This window comes from Botryllus schlosseri, chromosome 3, assembly GCF_051294905.1.
Source record: "Botryllus schlosseri isolate E-star chromosome 3, Bs_hap1, whole genome shotgun sequence".
Taxonomy (NCBI): Eukaryota; Metazoa; Chordata; class Ascidiacea; order Stolidobranchia; family Styelidae; genus Botryllus; species Botryllus schlosseri.
This window is the reverse complement of record NC_137238.1, coordinates 15313379-15337522: the sequence shown is the minus strand read 5'-3', so window position 1 is coordinate 15337522 and position 24144 is coordinate 15313379. Positions and strand designations below refer to the sequence as shown.

The 24144-nt window shown below is 42.1% G+C and overlaps 1 protein-coding gene and 1 long non-coding RNA gene across 13 annotated transcripts in view; both read left to right on the top strand.

Moving 5' to 3' along the window:
- Positions 1–24144, top strand: part of LOC145435869 (uncharacterized) — a 284669-nt gene that overhangs the window by 26433 nt on the left and 234092 nt on the right. The gene's annotated exons all lie outside the window — the stretch shown is intronic.
- LOC145435858 (uncharacterized) lies at positions 243–1705 on the top strand. The gene has a single exon (XM_080313125.1). The coding sequence runs from the start codon at positions 433–435 to the stop codon at positions 1099–1101; it is 669 nt and encodes a 222-aa protein (XP_080169251.1). The 5' UTR covers positions 243–432; the 3' UTR covers positions 1102–1705.

Here is a 24144-nt window from a genome sequence, read left to right as displayed (position 1 = left end):
CAATAGAGAGGACGAAAGGGCGTCCTCCGAGGACACTTTCAAAAAAGTCAAAAAAGAGGACAAATCCTCCTAAAAGAGGACGTATGGTAGCCCTAGCCTAAAAGTTATTCGGCGACTCCGAACGTGTGTACTGTGTATATATATTATACTGTTAATTCATATAGGACGATCGCTGTCATTTGTAGTTTGCCTGGCAAGAAATATTATCGTTCTATTGATTTCTACGCTCCCGACACGTTGTAGCGGCTCTACAAGACGCGCTCGTCGATCGTGTGATTATTTGATTGCCAATTTGTGAATGTTTCCGCGTCCCTTTTCAATGCATGCATGTTGATGCGTTAACTCGTCAGTTACTAACTTCGCTCGCAATAAACGGAGCTCTCGCTTCATTGGTGACCCCGACAGGCAGGAACGTATTCCTGCACTACGAGCATGGATCAGCAAGCAGGCAATCAGAATGCAGTAGCTGTTAAGCTCCCAACCTTTTGGGCGGAGGAACCACGAGTTTGGTTTCGACAGGCGGAAGCACAGTTCGCCTTGAAAGGAGTTACTGCGGATGAAACCAAATTCTATTACGTAGTTTCAGCTTTAGATCAGACCACAGCAAAACGTCTGATAGAACTATTGGACAATCCTCCGCAGGCAGAGAAGTACAACAAAATCAAAAGCAGGTTATTACAGTCCTTCGCCATGTCTCCACCAGAGCGGGCCGCACGTCTGTTAAATATGTCACCTCTTGGCGACAGAAAACCGACAGAGATGATGGACGAAATGCTCGCACTGCTAGGAGATCATCACCCCTGCTTCCTTTTCAAATACTTATTCTTACAGCAAATGCCGGAAAACATACGGATAGTGCTGGCAAAAGAGGATCTAGATTACCCCCGAGATTTGGCTCAGCGGGCTGATCAAATGTGGCTATCGAGATCCAGCGATTACAGAATTAGTAAATTGAGTAAGAACAAACCGACCAGTCCTAATACGACGGAAACGGTTTCAAACTTGTGCTTCTACCATCGACGATTTGGCAAGAAGGCACGACAATGTTGCCCTCCCTGTGCTTGGCAGCAGGAAAACGACAAAGCCGGTTGTCCGCAGTAAACGGGGCAACCGGCAATAAATTATTTTACCTGCAAGACCTGAGGTTCAACTTCCTTTTTCTTGTCGATACCGGGGCGGAAGTGAGCGTATTCCCACCCACCAGGCTCGAACGGAGACACAAAACCTCTGGTCCGCTGCTTACGGCCGCGAACGGAAGCATCATACGTACTTACGGAACCAAGCGTCTTTCTTTGGTTTTCCCGTCAGGCAAATATGGTTGGGAATTTACTTTGGCTGACGTGTCCCAGCCGTTGCTGGGAGCAGATTTCCTTAGGGCGCAAGATTTGCTGGTTGATGTCAAACACCATCGCCTTATTCATTTGCATTCCCTAACCAGCGTTCCTCTCGGTATTAGTGAACACGTTTCGCTTGGGCTTAATTCTGTCAGCACGGGAAGGTCTTGCTACGCGCAAATCTTAGCCGAATTTCCCGAGATTATTACCCCGCATTTTACGCATGTACAACCCAAGCACAAGGTGGAGCATCTCATCTCAACTACCGGACAGCCTATTCATTCTCGTGCAAGACGATTGGCACCTGATAAACTCGCCATCGCACAAACTGAGTTCAATAAAATGCTGGAGTTGGGAATCATCCGCCGTTCTTCGAGTCAATGGTCTTCGCCTTTGCACATGGTGCCCAAGGGTTCCGGAGGTTGGCGGCCTTGTGGAGATTACAGGCGTCTTAATACCGCCACGCAACCAGACCGTTACCCCATCCCACATCTTCAAGACTTCACCGCGCGTCTCGCGGGATCAAATGTCTTTTCTAAAATCGACTTGGTACGAGGCTACCATCAGGTTCCCGTGGCACCGGATGACATTCCGAAAACGGCCATCACCACACCATTCGGATTGTTCGAATTCCTACGCATGCCATTCGGGCTTAAAAACGCAGCGCAGACATTTCAGCGAATGATGGACATGGTTTGCCAGTCACTTGATTTTGTCTTTGTCTACCTCGACGACATCTTGGTAGCGAGCGAATCACTCTCACAACACAAACGACATCTTCTTGAACTTTTTGGAAGGCTATCCAAGCACGGACTTGTCATAAACATCGATAAATGCCAGTTCGGAAAACCCGCCATAGATTTCCTTGGCCACCGGGTCGATAATCACGGTGCTAAACCACTACCCGGAAAGGTAGACGCAATTTTGAAATTTCCCCGGCCCACGACAGTGAAAGGCCTTCAGGAATTTACGGGGATGATCAATTTTTATCATCGGTTCATACCCGAGGCAGCGAAAATCATGATGCCTCTCTATGGTGCTCTTTCTGGAAATCCAAAAACGCTACTTTGGACAACTGAGATGGACACTGCAATGGCAAGAGCAAAAGAAGCTCTAGCCAGCTCTGCACTTCTCCATCATCCTTTACCAGATGCAAAGACTGCTTTGACGGTCGATGCCTCGCAATACGCAGTTGGGGCAGTTTTGGAGCAATTCATAGACCAACGCTGGAGGCCATTAGCGTTCTTCAGTAAACACCTCCGACCACCGGAGCTCAAGTACAGTGCTTTGGATCGGGAATTGTTGGCTCTGCACCTTGCCATTCGACACTTCCGGTATTTTCTTGAGGGCCGCAACTTTACAGCCTTTACTGACCACAAGCCACTGACGTTCGCATTTGCGAAGATATCAGAGCCTTGGTCGGCGCGTCAGCAACGTCACCTGTCGGCAATCTCTGAGTATACCACAGATATTCAGCACATTGATGGGAAAAACAATCGTGTAGCTGACGCTGTTTCGCGAATTGCAATTTCTAATGTACAGAACCCGTTACTCGACTTAGATTATGAGGCAATGGCGAAAGCCCAGCTTGACCCGGAGGTACAAGCATATCGTACGGCAATATCAAATCTACGCATCGAAAACGTTCCGCTTGGAACGGCCGGCCTTACCTTACTTTGCGACACTTCTAGAGGTACGCCACGTCCAGTAGTCCCTCGCTCTTGGCGAAGGAAAGTCTTTGAAGTTGTACACGGACTCTCGCATCCTTCGATCAGAACAACACGAAAACTGGTGGCATCAAAATTTGTATGGCATGGGTTGAAGAAAGAGGTCGGATTATGGGCAAACAATGTGTTCCGTGTCAACGCGCTAAAGTACACACACACATCCGGGCACCGCTAGCGAATTATCCACCCACAACTTCTCGTTTTCAGTCGGTAAACATTGACATCGTGGGACCATTGCCAATGTCACAAGGTAAAACGTACCTGCTGACAGTAGTAGATCGTTTCACTCGCTGGCCGGAGGCGATACCAATGGAGGACTCGACGACATTAACGTGCGCTAGGGCATTCATCGCCAACTGGGTGGCACGCTTCGGTATTCCAGCACACATTTCCTCCGACCGAGGACCGCAATTTACTTCGCATTTATGGGCCCAACTCAATCAGCTGCTAGGCGTGATCCTACACAGAACGACTAGTTTCCACCCGCAAGCCAATGGCCTCGTGGAACGCTTCCATAGACATTTGAAAAGTTCCCTTATGGCAAGACTCACTGGTCCAAACTGGCTGGATGAGCTACCATGGGTTCTTTTAGGCATCCGCACAACACCCAAAGAGGATTTGGACGCCTCTTCGGCCGAACTTGTATACGGTGCTCCATTGACGGTTCCCGGCGATTTTGTTTCTTTTTCAGGAGAAAGCGCACATCGGGATTTGCCAACGTTACAGGAATCGAAATCTCCTTCCACGTCCTATGTCACGACACGGCACGTCAAAAACCGCAGTCCCCGGAAGTTTGAAAGAATGCACATACGTGTTCATTCGAAAGGATGCACACCGACCACCGTTGACCAAACCTTACGACGGACCGTACAAGGTTCTGAAGAAATCATTTACGATATCCATGGGCGGCAGAACAGAAGTGGTGTCCGTCGATCGTCTAAAGCCGGCGTATATGGATCTAAACGAACCAGTGGAAGTAGCACAACCTGCAAGACGGGGCAGACCACCGCGGCAACCAAGTGAGATCGAGCAACCGCGCGATCTTCAAAATGCAAGAAGATCGAAACGCAACAGGCATCCTCCATCTCGCTACGGTTCCTGAGGATCCCCGCCGCTGGAGGGGGATGGTGTAGCGGCTCTACAAGACGCGCTCGTCGATCGTGTGATTATTTGATTGCCAATTTGTGAATGTTTCCGCGTCCCTTTTCAATGCATGCATGTTGATGCGTTAACTCGTCAGTTACTAACTTCGCTCGCAATAAACGGAGCTCTCGCTTCAACGTTAACATTCATAGTGATGGCCAGACACCATTCTTACGATATAGTAGGCGAGAGTTTGAAATTACGCTTCGACTGATCTGTCGGGCGTATCGGGTTGCATTTCTCGGAGTTTATTTTGTCTTCTGTTTTGAAAAAGGAACTAGAATCTTTAGAAATTAGCCGACGGCAGCAACAGCTAAATTGTCGTTCTTGTAATAGTCATTGGTATTTAATTATCGTCTCCGCGACCCCATAGAATGGGCAATCGACACCATTGGGGTTGCGACTCGAAGTTTGGGAACCCCTGACGTAAAATATATAGACCAAGAGGGAGGGACTTTACAAAAGAATGTGGCGAATCAGAATCTCCAAAATTGATAATTAGCTCTCCAGAACGATTTGATTACAGGCCAGCGTTAATATCGATTGTTGCTCGTGGATATTACTTGTTTGGCGACTTTCACTCAACGTGTTTTTGCGCAATGCTGAGAATTTGAAGTTCATGAAGCGAAGAATTTACTTCAACTTCGCCAGCTAGAAGAAGCTAGGCGGAAAAATGACTCGAGACATATGCGCAAATTTTATTTATGAAATACGGAACTCCGTGGATAGCGAAGTTTGTAATGCAGACTGTTCACGTTATCTCTCGGTTCACACGTTTTAGGGTAAATCAAGTTCATCGATAAATGTGCTTTCCAAAAGGCAGGGCTGTAATCAAGTCACAAGGTTCCGATTCACAAGTCAATCTCACCTTTATAGTTTTAACTCGAGTCAAGTCGAGTCATTTTCAATTTATTACCGAGTCAAGTCCAAGTCAGTGAGTTGAGTGTCGAGTCCGAGTGATAGTGTTTTGACTAGAGTCCGAGTCCAAGTGATTATGTTTACTGGTAAGTTTTCTGTTCAATCCTGTTCAACCAACTTTTACAACTCGTCTCGGGTGATATAGAAAGGCTCGCATTCATAACATATTAATTCTCCTCAGTTTTCACAGTTTGTGGCCCTATTTTCAAGTATCACGACTGATTGATGAAATACCAATAATGTGGTAACTTATCTATTTTTCGAAGTTTCAATGAAATGTCTGTCTTGGCCGTCCTAGTCTCGAGTCATAGAACTTGGTTCCAGTCATGCATAATGACTCGCGTACAAGTCGAGTCAGTACAAAAATTGACTCGAGTCGTGTCATTTTACACATTTCAAAAAATTACTCGAGTCATGTCGAGTCATTAAAAATCGCAACTCAAGTCGGACACGAGTCGAGTCATTAATCGAGTTATAATAACCCTAAAAGGGCTGCAAAACCATGTTGTATCTATATCAGGGGTGAGTAAACTTCGGCAAGCAACGACAATTTGGGCGGCTGGGAAAGTCTCAAAAACCGCTATAAAAATAATGATAAAATGCGCACTAATGTTTTTATTCCTGTAGCGACTTCATTGAGCCTTTTTGCAATATATATTTCACTGTCATAATGACACGTTATAGTTTTACTATCGTGTCTATATTTTTATTATATTGCCCGTTACTGTCAAGTTTTAAATTGCGTTTTCACCATCCTCCCCATGAGTGAAAATGGGTTGAACACACCAATCCTTATGAAGATATATTTCATGATTGTAGTGCTGGATTCAATATCAGTATGCTACCCACTACACTCCTTGAATATATTATATATATCTATAATATATATATTTGACTCATTTACACCTGTTGGCTGTACACCCGATGGGTGTGAAAGCACTTTTTGATAGCTGAAGTGCCGTTTATTTTATCTTAAGCCCACGCTATTGAGAAAATCGGCTAAATAATAAATACCCCTATTTTCCACCCCTGGATTTACAGTGTCAGCTATTCTCGAGGCCTCCAGAACAGTTAACGGTGAACTCTAGACGCATCTTATATTTCTATCGACGCACCGAAATCACGAGTTTGGATTCGTTTTCAGAGTGCGAGAAAAATTTTAAATTAAGTAATGAATTTTGTTAATAATTTTGATAGCTACACATAGACATAAGACCAGCGGTTCTCCACCGTCCTTTGGCCGTGGTTCATTTTCGAGTTTAGAAATGCTCTGTGGCCCACCTCTTATCATAGAGTCATAGGCCTGCTCAATGTGTGGTAATCGGTGCCGCTGCTATGCCTATATACACATCTCCTAGTAATCATATTTAAATACAGGCCTTACGGGACGTGAAATCGCGCCTATAGCGCGAGGAAAAGTTTCAAGGTTCAATAAATATCCGCCAACAAACAACCAACGAAATAACTTTGGGCTCCTTCGAGCTTCCCCCGATTGGGGGTTCGAGGTGCGACAGTTACGGCCCGTGAAGATCGTATAACTCTTGTGTATAGGTCTACTGCCGCTGTGTCACTCACGTCGTAAAACCCAGTGATCCAATACCCACATCCACTGTGTGATTGGGGTTTAAGTTCCACTATGATGGGGAATATCATTTTAATTCTGGGCCCGTTTCAAACAATTCTTTGGCGAATGGGATACAATAGAGAAGTGGAGAAAGAATTTTTTTATGCTAGCTATAGAATGTACAATGTAAATAGTATGTCTTGTAGGCCTACCCATTAAAGTTGCGATGTCAAAACATTAAATATAATGATACAATCAATTCATGTGGCTCTTGCATTATATACAATGACTTCAAGGCCGGACATTTCTAGACCGACTTCGACGATCAATGTGCTGTAATAAATCCTCAATGCATTACCATTCGTTGCGGTGGTATTGTATACTTCCATAGGAAGTTTATAATTGATAATAAATTGCAATTGTGGCTATTTTATGTTACAATAATACGACCTCCCGAAGTGGGCCTAACATAGATTTACATCAAGTACATTTCAGTCCGAGTACCATTTCCAAGGGCATACGACGTATGACACTGCGGGAATTCTTGATTACTTCAGCATTAACTTCCAGGTATTATATAATCGAAATTATTGTCGTTGCTGTTGGCCGCAGGTTGTCATAGCCGGGGGTCAAATGCCGCAGTTTCTCCTCCCATTTTCGAATTACACATTGTGACTCCATACGTGCCACTATACATGTCATCAGAGTTGGATGAAAAGCTTCAAGTATAGCCTACGTCTAATTCAATATTATCAATACATTTTCGAATATGTAAGAACATAATAAATGTAACAAAACTTTCACTAATTTTTCAATTTTCCAAATAGTTCTGTGGCCCACCTCAAATCACTCCTGTGGCCCACCAGTGGGTCATGGCCAACACTTTGAGAACCCCTGCATTAGACATATTGCTATCAACTATGTATGCTCTCTCAGCCCACACGATCGGATTTATACTGATAGAGCTGATGGTGAGCGTGTCTTTTAAAATTTAGAGCACATAATTATTGATGATGCATCTTCGAGTGTGTGCATTGTTATTCAACTATTTGTTGCATATTGTTATTTCTTGACCTCCGATCAGGATTGTCGGTATGGTCAAAATATACTGAAATCGCCAAAACGTACCTTGAAACGCACATGATTCCAAATTACCATTACTTTATGGGGCGCATCATTCCTCTGCGGCTCGGCACAATCATGACAACACCTCGCTTGTCATTACATTCGATGTCAAATTTCCATCAGTGCTAAGAGAGAGTCACAAATACGTTGTTCGTAAGGTAAATCACCGCAAAAGCGAAATATAACTATAAGGTCCGTCAAATAAAATGGTTGAGAGCCACTGACCGAAAACCGACTGGAAATCACTCAAAAAATGAATGTATAGGGGAGATGTGGTACTGATGGATCAAAAATTGGAAAATGATCGCTGGCCCCGAAACGTTCAGCCGAAAACAGCAGATCTTTTGCTGGCTCAGCACTTTGATACAAGCTCTACCTATCGCGCACATATACATGAATATCCGTCTTTTCAAAAAATATTTATGGACGTTCAAAATTTGTTGCTCGAACGTGTCATCGGTCCCCACCCGGTGGGTCCAATGGCACACGACCCGGGGACCTATGACACATATACCCTAAAAAACTCGGATGTGACTACTTTTCTTGCTCATTATTATAATCTAAGCTACAGCAAGCAAAAGAAGAATGTTTGGTCGCAACTGTCAAAAAATAGAATAAATATTAACTCAAATGTTGTCATAAAATCACGTTTCGATTAAGGCTCGAACTTTTGAATTTGAGGGTACATATACATATTGCCCGAAAATCGACAGTGTGACTTCCAAATACCTAGTTATAGCGATAAAACATTATATGCAATTATTACATAAAGATTTTCTGTACGTAGGCATGTTTCATTTGTTTCATGATTAGTATGCTTGATTATTTTGCTTCATTTGGCAATTGTATCATCGGTCCCCACCCTACGAATTTTATACATGAATCGAAAAAAAGTCCACTCAAGGAAAGCACTGAAAAAAATAATAGGTGCCATTATATAGCCTGATACAAGCCCTACACTTCACAATAAAAATGATTGCTGGTTTGTTCGTGTTGAAGGTTACAAAGAAAAATGTATTTGTCGATCTAAATTTAGTTTCCACCCCCCCAAAACAAAAATCATCTGTGAGAGACCCCATAGCTCGCGCACGTCGAATTTTTTTGTATGTGAGGAAAGCTTTAGCCAGCATGCAATTGTAGACAAGTTCACGTAGTGTAATCATGGAATTATCATAGAGAACTTTCAAAGTATTTTCGGTCCAAGTGATCCATCGGTACCACATCTCCCCTACGTCGTATGTCTATACATTTTGATAATTTGCTCCGCCGATTTAGCTAATTCAACCGATTTATGATTGTTACGTATGCTTTGTTCAATCGTATTTACATTTATCACTTTCTCCGAGGGCTTTACGGTCGAGGAAATCTGACGGCCATGTCATGTTATTTCTTTATTTTTCTGCAGGTTTTAAATCTATACGCAAGTCGGCCAAGATAAACCTGAACAAAGTTTACGAGGTATCGTCATTATGGATCCTGTCCATTCAAATGTTTCACACGATCTTTCCTGGAATCTATCAGAATACTACTCACGAATCAATCTCACCACGATCCGGGAATCGAGTATTTGGGCAACCTTCATTTTTTTGACCATTTTCGGCAGCATCGTAAATGCATTAATGATTTTGATATTGTCTCGAATGAAGGCGAATTTCTTCTCGGTCATAATTATTGGACTTAGCATTTCCGACCTCATTTCTGCCCTACACAGTTCAATTTTCATCTACGGACTATTGTACACGAATGATTATAGAATTTCATGGATTTTTTGTTACATGTGGTTACCGATAGAAAGTGCGACATCATCAATCACTGCCCAACATGTTCTCTTGCTCAGCGTCATCAGACTTCGGAGCATTACAAAATTGAGGGGATCGACCAAAGAAATGAGTGTGAAGAAATGTTGGATTTACGTTGCCTCATCGTATGTCATCACGTTTCTTGTGAACGGTACACTTGCAATTCTAGCCACGGAATATCGAAAAATTGGCGACACTTATTACTGCTATGTGAGGACGGAGTTTGGTATACCTTATATGATCGCTTCAATATCCTCCCAAATTGTCGGTATGCTCATTCCTTCAGTTCTGATCCTGGTATTATGTGTTGTACTCATCGTAATCCTTGTGCATCGCCGATCTTCTGGAATATCTTCGTCATCTTCCGCTCGACAAAGAGAGAATCAAGCATTGATCCAACTAGCCGCAATCGTTACCTCTTTCGTATTCAGTTATTCGGTTGATTTCGCGATGAAGGTCTACACTATCTCAAACAATTTTTTACTTCCTATCGAGGTATTGATCTATCTTGGATTGGCGACCCATGGCACAGTGCGCGTTTGCGAATGTATCAACCCCTTTCTCTACTATCTTGCATCCAGCGATATCAAAATCGAATGTAGGCGTATGCTTGCAGACATCCGAAAGAGGTCTTCCGCTTGCTTTCAAGGCGTGATTCAATCAAACATTGAGACTGAAACTGGACACGAGCTTCAGCAGGTGGGAGTTGACGATCCGGCATCCAGTCATATAAAACACACGGATGCGGTAGAAAGCAGAAATGACGTTGAGGATGCTGTGGACTCAACCCCGATCGAATATACCTCGAATATCGGCGCGAACGGGCTTCCACCTATCGTATCATCTTCGGACGAGTTTGCGTCGGACATGTCAACCAAGCCGAAATCCGAGACGGATATTTCAAATCCGTGCATCTCAGTGGAATGCAATTCAGGACCACGTGTCCAACGTTATTCCATTTGAGAATGTCGCATGTATGATGGTCCAGAGGTTTGGAAAAGCTGCGTTTATCGATCATGGCCAGATTCTAATTCATCATGTTGGCTGAACGGGATTTTGATTTAGCTTTGGGCAAGAAATTTATAATTAGCAAAGGTGTTCAAAATAGTCAACGTTGGTATTCAAGTAGAAGTATTCTCTGAAAATTGCTAACCAATTTCGAGTCGAAGTAATAATTTACCGGTCGTGCAGAAAATACTTCAGGCAAAAAGTTAAAGGTAAGGGCTCAGAATTACTCAAACAAATAGTGTCGAAAATTAGATGTGATCGTGGCGTCCAATGCTTTTATTGGGTAATTGGAGGTATCAATGCTGTCGAATTTTTTGTTTCGCGATTAACGCAAACCAATCGATATCTCTACATAGTAGCAAATTGCGAATACCGGCGAGAGAGGGTAGTGGTATAATCCCTAGCTACAACACCAATGAGTTGTGGGTTCGAGTCCGACCGAGGTCGACTCCAGAATTCATACCTAAGTGTTGGAGGTTTATGTAGGCTTCGCCTCGTCATCTCATCGGCGTACGCGGTGTCTTACAAAATCGTAAAAGTGGGCCGTGCTACAAGTCGGCAGTTCCGGAATTAAAAATAAGTAATATCGGCCTGGTGTATATGACCATCGCAGTCGACAAACACCATGATTAGGCCTACCACAAAACAAAAACGAAATTACGGAGTTCAGTGTCCCTGAGGCAAACACTTTTTGCTTGAGTTGTTCCCAGGGCTGCGGAGTTGGTCGATTTTACCACCGACTCCAACTCCGACTCCGACACCAGACATTCTCAATATATCGACTCCGACTCCAGAAACTTGAAATACACCGATTCCGACTCTGCCATTCTTGTAAATCTACTCCGAAAATTATACCTTCATTACATTTGAGTACATCCTTTTACCAAGTGCATCAACCTGTTTTTGTCGAAGTTCGCAAACCCTAATAAAAAATAATAATTAGGTCTAGGAAAATCCATCTATGTGAAAACTTGATAACTTTTTTAGCAGCAATTTGACTTTTTAGTAAGATTTGAGAACAGTTGGTCCAATTTTAAAGCAGTTGGAGTCGGAGGCAGAGCATTTTCACAACCTCCGACCCTGACTCAGATTCCAAAGAGTCTTAAAAACTATTTTGACTCCGCCACCAACCAGAGAAAATTTAACGAAACTCAGATTCCGACTCCACAGCCGTGGTGGACACACAATTTTATTCAAAATAGCGACGGTTTAAATTTGTCAGTAGCTCACGCTTTATTTTGTTTATTCCAATTCGTGAAGAGTATGCGGTTTCACTTCATAAATTGTTGAGTAGAAGTGGAAGTAATCTACTATCAAAACTGCATATCTAAGAAGTGAATAGATAGCACAATCAGGCGTACTCTTAAAACGAGGAAGCACATCGTTAGTTACCTCTGCGATAATAAGTTGCAATTTCTGTCCAATGTTTTTTTTTTCGAATTGTAATCTCAAAACTATGAGAAATATGGATATACAAAAAAGAATAAATCACGTATCTCTGTCCAGATGTATAAACAATAGATTCCAGAGGAACAAGACAAAAATATTTTCACTCGAATGTGAGCAAATCCGAGACCATCCCAGCTTTAACAATCCTGTTACTACATCACTGCAAAACATACCTCACCTCATGAGGCATGAAGTCGTGTCTGCAGAATGCATGGATTCATGGATCTGGTCTGCCGCCATATAGTAATATCGTGTTTTGGAAACTATCCTGGTATCGATCCAGTAAAAGGGAAGTAAACAGGACGTATATCTGACAAAACGATCTCTGTGAAGTGCAATTGTTCTGTTTTAGTGACATATACCCTACTTATTATTTCAAGTTACTTATATGGCGCGTCATCGCTTGTAATTAACAAGTAATTTCATCTGTAATGATCAATCCGTAATTACAACTGTCTGTCTGTTAATAAAAGTTTCTTGCATTTGCGTTAGTGATTTGCAAATGAGTTCAGGGCGGTAGTTAGTCAGTGGAGCTAGTGCACTTCAACAGAAACTGTAATATATGGATTGGTTGCTTTTTAACCCTGGTGCCAACGCCCCCTACGGTGCGATTTAGATATCAAATGGGACGGAAACACTCTAGAGGCGATGTGGGAGACGCTGCGGCGCTATGGGGCGCTGAACAAAAATGGCGTAACAGTAGATGGTCTACCAATACCCCTCATTTCATCTCAAATATAGTTCTATAGCAGTGTTGGGATTCAGTCATCTCCTTCGCGTCACAAGTCATACCGAGTCACTGCACATTTTGACTCGAGTCAAATCGAGTCACTCAATTTATGGAGGTGACTCGAGTCAAGTCAAGTCGCGAATCGAATCACAAAGTCATGTCGTATTTCCGACGTACGATGTATATTCAAGTCAGTGCATGTTGCAAGATAATTGAAATACAGAGGTCGACTCCAGAATTCGTACCTGGGTGTTGGAGGTTTGTCTGGGCTCCTACTCGACACGTGATCCACGCAAGGGGTGTCTTATGAAAAACCTCCAGAAGTTGTCCGTGCTAAAAGTCGGTAAATACGGAATCAAAAATAAAAAAGAATAGCGGTCTGGTGTAAAATGACCAATGTCGTCGAAACACCATGAATATCAAACAAAGAGAAAATACGGATTGAATCGCTATTAAATCTGACTCGTGAAACGAATATAGAGTCAATTAGATCTACAACTGAACGTGGCTTTCATATACGTGGAGCTGCTAAACTAGGTCGGTAACTGTCGGTCAAATAGATTATAGAATATGAAACCTCGGCAGGTTGAAACACATTGATATGACGTAATACACAATCTACCTGCACATCCATACTATAAATTCAAGCCCGCACCAATTGTTGGCCACTAATATAATTGTATGAACTAGATCAGTTCGATTCAAATCTTACACTCACAAGAGGCCAGTCATGGTAAACACTGAGCAGTCAGCACACTATAGGAGAGAAATACACTGCTTTAGTTAGAATACTACCAGTCTACGACAACGTGAGCTTCATTTTTTGGTTTGCCATCATTTCATTTGTGACATATTGACGGAGGCTCCACAAAACCACGTCGTGCAATCGTTGGATGCCTGGTTGCTCAAAAAGGTCACATCATCGTGTCAAGAACATATACGTACAGGTACAGCGACTAAGTTGACACCGACACTCGAAAATTTTGCTTCAAGTCACGATTCAGTCTACATTTTTGAAGCACCGAGTAAAGTAAAGTCAGTCCGAGCGGAACGTCACATCAGTGACGTAGCAGCCACTTGGCGGTTATGGCTATGCGCTGGGGGCGGCAGGCTCCAATAGGGGGCGGGAAAATGAGGCTACACAGTGCGCAGTGTACACAGCCGGCTAAAAGCAGCGTATAATTAGTAGTCCTGTAGCTTGCGACCAGAGAGTTCAAATTTAATCAACTGGTCTCAATCGAAAGCTAGTGTCGCACTAATTCCGAAAACACAAATCAAAATTTGAGCATGGCAATGGAAAGACTCCGAAATAGCCATCAAGACCGATTGTCCCGAACAATCGGAGCGCCGCAACACAGTGACCAGTTGACCATGATAATGGAAATTCTATCGAGCGACTATTCGGAACGATGTCGATTTTCAGACTTAGACAACTATCTCGGGGTGGCTCCGTTGACCTGACCAAATTTTAAATCAGTCGTTCCCAACCTTTTTGTCTTCATTCAGCACTTGAGATTTATTCAGAGCCTTCATTCCCCACTCCCCAAAACTTCTGACATCACGGAGCAGCTATTCGCTTGTTTGAGTACACAAGACACACAACCACACCAGTACGCAAAACAATAGCCCATAACTGCAACATAAAACGTATTGTGGACCGATACTGGTAACCCTCAAAATTTTTGGTATGCCTTGCAAATTCACAATAGATTGCATGCTTTGTTGCGCCGATAGTAGACGATAAATAAACGTTATTTTTGTTGTTGCTGTTTGTGGTATTCATGGTGTTTGTCGACTACTATATGGTCATTTACACCAGGCCGATATTCTTTATTTTTGATTCCGTATCTGCCGACTTGTAGCACAGCTAACTTGGGCTTTTGTAAGACATCGCTTACGCGGAATATAACCTTAATAAATGAGATGGAATATTTATTATTTAATATTACAGCTAATTTCTGGAATTACCTCGCGGGCCACTCAAAATCTTCTCGCGGGTGACGGGTTCGCCGACCCTGGCATAATAGGCCTACATTCGTTCACTATTTCTCGTCTTGATTATTTTTGGCCTTATAAACGCTGAAACGGTGAGGCTTCTTTCTCAAGCAATATAGAACTTCTGAGACGCAGCATATTATTTGTAATTATTTTAATTGAAAAGATTGCTTGAACATGAAACTATGTCGAAATATTCTGCGGTCTAGGGGAGGGGGGGGGCGTTTTCTACGAAAGCAATGGGCAGCAGTACATGATGCTACGCCACTGCATCACATTCGGGGAAAACTGTATTGTTTGAGGTATTCATGGTGTTTGTAGGCTACTATGGTCATTTACACCAGACCAATTTTTTAATTTTTATTTCTTAACTGCCGACTTGTATTACGGCCCACGTCTAGGCTTCTAGACACCTTTTACACGGATGATATGGCGAGGAGGCGCCTAGCTTAACCTCCAACACTTGGGTAGAAATTCTGAAGTCAACCTCGGTGAGACTCGAACCCACAACCCATTGGTGTTGTAGCTGTGGATTTCACCACTACTCTATCTCGCCTAGGGAAAAAGTGTGTAGCTCTAATCTAATTCTAATCTAATTTGCAAAAAAGCTGTGTAGCTCTAATTCTAATTCTAATCTAATTTGGAAAAAAGCTGTGTAGCTCTAATTCTAATTCTAATCTAATTTGGAAAAAAGCTGTGTAGCTCTAATTCTAATTCTAATCTAATTTGGAAAAAAGCTGTGTAGCTCTAATTCTAATTCTAATCTAATTTGGAAAAACTGTGTTGCTCTAATTCTAGTTCTAATCTAATTCTGAAAAGTTGGAAATTTTCTAGTTGTCCAAGTTCAAGCTATGTCTACGTGAGACATACGATTTCGCATCAAGTCATCAAAATTCGATACAATTCCAACGAGTTCAAACGAGTTTGTTGTTGATACGGTGATTGCTTTCCCGAGATATTACAGATATATACTCTTCTTAGAAAATTCCAACCCTCTACGCTCACTAGAACGTCAAAAATGGAGTTTAAGCGATTTGGAGCGGCCCGCGAAAAGGTACCTGGAATTCAGAACGTAAATCGTACTTTTGAATGTTGATCCGTTGACTAAAATCATAAGACGTATAAAATGAACCAGACGTTCGTTCAGTATGAATCCTGTTTATATATGTGCCGCAATTACGTAGCCTACGTACGTCATACGAGTAATCCTGATTCAAAATAAATCCAATGTAACAAAGTGGGCTGTAACAATTACAGTCACATGAAGTCACTGTTTCCATATAGTTTTGTTCAAACCTACTTGATTGGCAACATGCATCATTCACACACTCTGTTATTACGTGATACGTTTTCAAAAGCCTAATTTGTAGCACAAGTGAATCATTGCTCGTTATTAAACGATGACCGGCATATCAAAAAAGGATAGGTGATGGCCGAAATTCCAAGAAGATTCGGAGCACTAAATATTTGTTTACTGGAGTCTGGTTGAACCCGTACTTTTAGTTCTTGGTGAGAAGGTCGCCATGAAGCTTAAATGTCTTTGGGACTCTTGGTCTGTGGTCGGGCCGTCGGGGTCTCTGCTAGACTGCCTAATCACGTCGGGTAAGTGCGACGGTGAAGATATCTCGCCATATATCTCGCAACGGTTTAAGAAACGATGACGCGCAGCCACGGCAGCTGGGGTGGTCGCGACCCTAAATTCCGATTTGAAAATGTTGCGCAACCTCACCTCTCAACTTGGCGTGCTGGTTACTAAAACTGGTCAACACCTTCGCCCAAACCTACTCACGGCTTGCGTGAAGATGGTGATTATGTGCGCAGTAATACCAATTATATTAGATGAACTCGTCAACTCCGCCAATCAAGACAAAAGCAGCGGGTTAAGGTCTTTTGAAACCACTTCTAGCTACAATATATCCAATCGAAGTACTGTCCAGTACTACTTCTTGAAGTACTGAGAGTAGGTAAACGACGCCATTGCGGTCGTCACCCCTAGTTTAAGAGCCCACCCCTGTTATATGCTTCCAGCAACAACTCGGTATTCTGCGCCAGTATAATATCGATATGAATCATATTACAAATGACCCCAAGCGCATTTGACTATGGACTATGCCGAAGACAGTATTATATTTAGGGTTGCGTTTGAAACAAATATTGTTTATTTAAACATGTTTTAAACTAGGCATCGCCAGCTCAAATGTGCTCGCGGGCCAATTATTTATTTTTTAGTGACGCCGCGGGCCGCAGAACCAATATTAGAGGTATTCAATTTATTTTAAGTATAGACCTTATTTGAAGGGACCTTGTGGACTGGCCTTCCACAATCATCGTAAATATGTGAATTAGCCTATTATCGTAATATTCACGCCTGACACGAAAAAAAACATTTTAACTATTTCAATAAAAATGTTGTTGTACTTGGCCTAACTTGTCAAAAAAATGAGATGCAGACACAATGCAAGAGGGAAATGCATCATGGCATCGTAAAAACTGTCGCGATGAAATTTTCAGCTATCAGACATTTGACGTGTCACAATTATAGGTAAACTATTTTAGGAATTGATCTGGTATCAAAGCATCTGAGCAGTGTACCCCTACCCATGTTTCGGTCATACTCCTGATAAGTAAGCTATTGATCATGCCGTTGCCAACATCAAATTAAATCGGCGTTAGATTTACCTTCGAACATTAGAACAGACATTTACCAACATATACTTAACATTGATGTGTCCTAGTAAAGAAGTGTCCAATCGCCTAAAAACCCATTGGTGTTACAGATGTCGAGCTTACCACTTTGTTAGTCTCCACTTTCGATTGACGATAATAACATGGATAGAGATACCCAAGCAGGGCCGTAGCAGCACTTCGCCAGGCCCCCCAAAAACGTTGGTTTTGGGCCCCCCATATGTTGATGAACCGAACTTCTGGGGGGCTCCGCCCCCCAGGTCCCCTCAAGCTATTTGCTAATTACCACTACTTACATATCATCTACATTGAGGGCCGTTTGGTGGGTCAGCTTTTCTCGCCTAAACGCGCGAAGCGCGAAAAATTTCTATAATTCATGATTCAATCGGTCAAAAGGATCGGGAATTGCATATATGTTGCTATCTCTTTTTCTCCTCTCTCTGCTCACGTAATCAGATTTACAGGTATAGCCAAGTGAGGTGTGTTTGAAGAGGTGGGACCCCTCGATATCATAATTAAACATCTTCTAGCGTATATCCGTTGGCAGGAACGAAACAGCACTTCGTCAGGCCCCGCAAAAAATCTTGGGCCTTGGGCTCCCATAGGGTGATAAACCTAGTACCTACCCCACATCAGTGTTGGGATCAAGTCACTACCTTCGATTTACGAGTCATTTCGAGTCATTGCACATTTTGACTCGAGTCAAGTCAAGTTAATCGATTTTCGAAGGTGACTCGAGTCAAGTCAAGTCACTCGTTTTTTAGAGGTGACTCGAGTCAAGTCGAGTCAAGTCAAGTCAAGTCACGAGTCAAGTCACAATTCAAGTCAAATTGAATTTTCAAAGTATGAATGAAGATTCAAAGTCATTACATTTTGCCAGATGTGTAAAAGACAGATGCATTGGTCATATATCTTGAATCAAATCATGAGTATAAGGTCAAATATACATCCAAAAGGGCGCTGCATAGCTTACGCAGACGTAAAGCAGCTAATCAAATACGTGAGCCAAAATAGAGGATCGAATACGAAGCGTCGAGAAGTTGAACCAAAATGATATGATATAATATACTATATACTACCCATCGACACATCCGTGAGTATATAAAGCATAAACGATATTCGTTCGATTTAAATCATACAAGAGGGTAGGTTAAGGTGGGCACGGCGCGATATAAGCACTGAGTCGTCTAAGAAACAGAGATGCGTTGCTATTAGATTATGCTACTGCTAGTATACATAAACGTAACCTGTCATCAGTTCGTTTTCGGTCAATTTATTTGTGATATAACAATGGAGGATCAGTGAAAGGTACAATCAGTGAATGACCGGTTGCTCTCACAAGTCACACCGGCGTATGGCGAATAATCCGAATATAAACAAAATACAGAGATTTATTCTACACCGTTTACTTGATGACTTGAAATTGACTCGTAAATTTTGCTCCGAGTTTCGAGTCAATCCACATTTCTGAAGCGCCGAGTCAAGTCAAGTCAAGTCATTTTGGCAAAGTGACTCGAGTCAAGTCAAGTCATACGAAAAAGTTGACTCGAGTCATCCCAACACTGGTCATTGCGTCTGAGATGTTCCAAGCGTTTTTGAAGCAAAGGAAGGACACCTTTATCGTCACACCCCGTTAGAGTGGTAAACCCTTTAAAAAAAGTATGGAACCCCTTCGTTGCGAGATACACCCGATTGATAAGCACTGATGGCAGTCTAGTCTATCTCCAGCTCCTACTTCAACCACCTTCGTTTTATGGCGTAACAATAGACTAATACGATGTAGGCTACTATTATATCGTAGCAATGCCGCATTTTCTTCATGCAGTGCTGCACTACAGATTGAAACTCATTATGAAACGGCGGGCCGTATTCTTGTGATAACTAATTATTATGTCGCGGGCCGGACGACTTCGCTTGGCGGGCCGGATCCGGCCCGCGGGCTGTAGGTTGCCGACATCATGAGACATAGATTCTAAATATCTAGGATGCTGTCGCAAGCTGTAAAAAAAGACACAAAAGTTACAAAAACTTGCCCTAGTAATAAGACTAATCGAGAGAACCGTATATATCCTAGTGTCGTTAAGGCCACTGGGATGTTTAGTCAAAGATAGTGGTTCTCAAGCTTGGGGTCGTTTGCCCTTCTCTGGGGATCGCGAAAATGTTGGACTTTGAGCTTCGACAATGGGCCGTGAGTAAGTCCGGGCAAAGGTGCCGATCATTTATTTAGTAATCAGCTTACCAAATTCTGAGGTGAGCCACAGAGCATTTTAAAATTGGAAATGTGGAGTCGCGACCATAAAAGTTTAGAAACCACCGGATGTGAAACCTGCTGGTGTGAACTTGCATTTCGACCCATTAGTAGTATTATAAGTGTGACATGAACATGACTTAACGATGTACAAATACGTACCCTGCCCTTTCAAAATCATTATCTCCACCTGCCCTGCCGCTAACTTCGATCACGTGGGCTGAGAGAGGATAAAATCTTTTCAAGTCATCTCATCTCGAGTCACAGCACATTTTGACTCGAGTCAAGTCATGTCAAGTCACTTGATTTTTGGCGGTAACTCGAGTCAAGTTGAGTCAAGTCAAGTCAAGTCAAGTCAAGTCAAGTCAAGTCAAGTCAAGTCAAGTCAAGTCAAGTCAAGTCAAGTCAAGTCAAGTCAAGTCAAGTCAAGTCACGAGTCAAGTCACAATTCAAGTCAAGTTGTCTTTCCGAAGTACTTTTCGAAATATCGTCTTGAATAGCTGTTTGAAATACGGATTGAGTCGCCGTTTATTTTGAATCAAGGAACGAATGTAGAGTGGAATATAGGCTTACATTAAAAAAGACGTTGCCTAGCTCTCGTATACGTGGAACTGCTAAACTGCTTAACCGCATAGCCTATTTCTATTATCAACCAAAATAAAGAATAGAATACGAAACCTCAGAAAGGTGAGACGAATTGATATGATGCAACATCCATCTGAATATCCATGAGATACAATTTATGCCTGCGCCCATGATTGACGAGTGATATAAACTTATACACTATATTCGAGTTCGATTTAAATCAAACAAGAGATAGGCTATGGGTGAAGGTGAGCATCCAGCACAATGAGCCGTCTATAGAAAGCTCCGATAACTTATTTCGCGGTCAATTTATTTGTGATAAAACAATGGAGGTTCAGTAAAACGCAGAATACTTGAATTAATGAAATTGGTCGCTCTCACAGGTTACACCAGCGTATCGAGAACAATCCGAACATATGCAAGATACAACGATTTTCATCGACACCGATTTCTTAGATCACTTGAAATTGACTCGTAAATATTGCTTCGAGTCACGAGTCAATCCACATTTTTGAAACGCCGAGTCAAGTCAAGTCATTTTTGCAAAGTCACTCGAGTCAACTCAAGTCATCTGAAAAAGCTGACTCGAGTTGTCCAACATTGGATTAAACTCCATTTAACTAAGCATCACCAAACATCAATAGTTATGTTACCGTTGGAAACTAAGCAGAGTGCTGGTGATTATCATCCTCCTGTGTTATTATTCTCATAAATGATCGGATGTTGTTTGCCGTGGTTGCACACGTAAGTCTGAATCGATTCCAGTCGTACCGATGGCGGGTAATATATTTTCGCGATTATATGTATTGAATATGTAAGAAGTTCTTCGTTGGAGATTTCTAGGTTTAAGACTTAGTATAGAGCAGTGCTTTTCAACCTGAGCTCCATTCGCACTTTTTTTTGAAAAATAATTTCATTCGCACCAGTCAGCCGAAATTTAGTACACGAAAAGACAATGAAGAAACTTATCACTTCTGTATTCGAAGAGCTTCTTGGAGGTACAGAGCTTCATTATTTTGCATTCAGCGTATCGTATTATTGACTAATCAAGCACTAAAATCACTGCAGTAGAAAAATCACAGATATCGCACTCCCGTTGTTCTCAAGAAGTTCGTTGCATTTTCCGAGGGTATCGAGCAGTGATTTCCTTGGAAGCCTAAATGGCGAACCCAAGAACAATATTCACTCGCAACAATATCACTTTGCCACTAAATCCACATGTTACGTCATCGCGATGTGAATGTGTTTGCATTTAGAACGCACAAAGTAGTGAAACTGCACTTGAATCGTAGCATCAATGTTGCGACTAGCACCTTTAGTTCATTTTTCTGACAACACTCGAAAAGATGGATGCTTCGCGTACTAAGGTATGTTAGATAGGGTTACCATACGTCCTCCTTTAGGAGGATTTGTCCTCCTTTTTCGGGTTTTTGAAAATGTCCTCCGAGGACGCCCAAATGTTCTCATTTTTGAGATTTTGTCCTCTTTTTAGGAATTTTGGTCAAATTTATAGCAAAATTCGACTGAGATGCCGTAAATCAGCACCGAAGTGACGCTCCGGAGGGTATTTCGGGAGCTGAGCAAAAGTTGACCTTTTTTTTTATTTTAGTCCTCCTTTCCCGATTCCAAAATATGGTAAGCCTAATGTTAGACGATTGGATGGTACGGTGGGCGTTAAAATCAGAAATGCATTGCTATACAAACCCACACAATCCGAGTAATTGATGACTGTTATATATGGATAAACTTAGGCTTCATTCATTTCTTATCTATGCAGTAGACAAATCAACATATCTTTCAATAACAACGTTCGGCATCCTTGTGTTGTCAAAGCCAACACTTTCACCTTCTGGAATAATTATTACTCACATAAGATTCATGATTAACACACAGTTATATCGGCCCGGGTAGTCAACTGCGGGATGGCTCTTAGGTCAATCGTACAATATTGGAAAACTGACTGAAATAATGCCAAATTATCTTTACTATCCCACTTATCCTTATACATAATGAGTAATAAGGTTCAACACTCTAATTAAGCTTAAATTAGGCTGCATAAGGAATATCGTAAGACATACGGCTTGGTGGATTTGATTTTGGTCTGCAGAGGGTGCTCACTGCTCAGTGCTCATCTGCTGAAGCTAAACCGGTAGGAGTATTACAAAGTTTGTAGTACAAAGGCGGTACGAACACGAACTAGGCAAACTTTTCCTATGGATCAGCAAGCTTAGTGGAATCACCATTATGTTATATATAGTCCTAGGCCTTTACGATCTAGACTTGGCCTGAGATTACCAGTCCAAGAACAGGAAAGCGTGTCTAGGCCTAAATTGTGGAGTTCGCATTACAAACAGGTCATTCCACTGGTCAGTAGATAAGCTGCCCAGTGACTTAATAAGTCGATGTGATGCAAGATTAATATTCATTGGACGTAAGACACTAATGTGCTTACACTCATTTTATTTATAACAGCCTCTAATCGTTGGTTAGGTACACGAGTAAACAATGCTTGTTATAGATCTAATGTGCTAATTGTTATAGTTGAAGAAACGCTAAATTCTGCTGTTAACCAACATGAATGTCTGCCAAAATTCCAATATTTTGCATTCAAATATGCGAAATGTCAACACTGGTATCAGCTACTATTACCTACATTCCTACAAGGTCCGTATACAATACCCATACTACCATACACGGTGGATGTTTCCGAGCAAGTGAGCAACTGATACCGATTGAACCCCTTCTTTTTTCCATGCAGTGACGTAATCCGCTCGCGCGGAAATATTATCTCAGACTTTGCATTATGCACGCATCGGGAGCGTTCCTTACTTGTGAACTAGAAAAGTCTAGCTACCAACAAGTTTTTAGAATAGCTTCCAAACGACAAAATTTACGGGCTTACTGTACTTAATATCGTGTTTATTTGAATTATTCCACGTCGTAAAAAGTAAGAAACATGGACAATTTTCATTCGCACTCATCCGGATTTTTCATTCGCACCATTCGCACCACGCTGGCCGTTCGCCCTTATCCGGATTTTTCATTCGCACCATTCGCACCACGCTCGTCATTCGCACTGAAATATTTTTCATTCGCACTAGTGCGAACCGTCACACAGGTTGAAAAGCACTGGTATAGAGGAAGTATACGGACTATTGATGAAATTATTTCCATGCTTGGTTAGATGTGTACTGGTATAGTCAAATGATATCTCGGATATAGCAGCACTCTTGGCTGTAATTTATAGCCTACCCCATAGATTGCGCACGAAAACAGGTATATCCGTCCGGAAAAGTAGTATTTAAATTAGCATTGTGTCCTCTGAGGTTCATGTTCATATTAGCTTTCACATCGAACCTTTTGTTAAGGTTAGCGTTCGTGGGGAAAGATCAAGTAATCAAACTGTTAAATTTCATACTGGAACAACAATCGGAGATCAGTCTGAGCCGCAATCATCCTGTACAGTGTACACAATTGAGCTAAAATTTATCACTGTTCCGTCCTAAGCTGTGTGTGAGCTACGCCTGAAAGGTAGCTGCATACGACGGAAGAATTGGACACTGTTTTATCACTAATTGTCATACACTGGCATCTTTGCCTTACAATTTACAAGTGACAGCGCATACTGCAAAGGAACTGGACACTGTATTATCACAAATTGTTGCATACTGGCACCTGTGCCTGACAATTTATAAGTGATACTAAAGATATAGGTGACCCGTAGGGCATTGTGTCTTCGCAATCTATACGTTGCTGTCATAGCTATAGAATCAGGTATAAACCCTGTGAACACTGTAAACACTGTTCAGTCCTAGGAACAGATAGCGTGAGTGT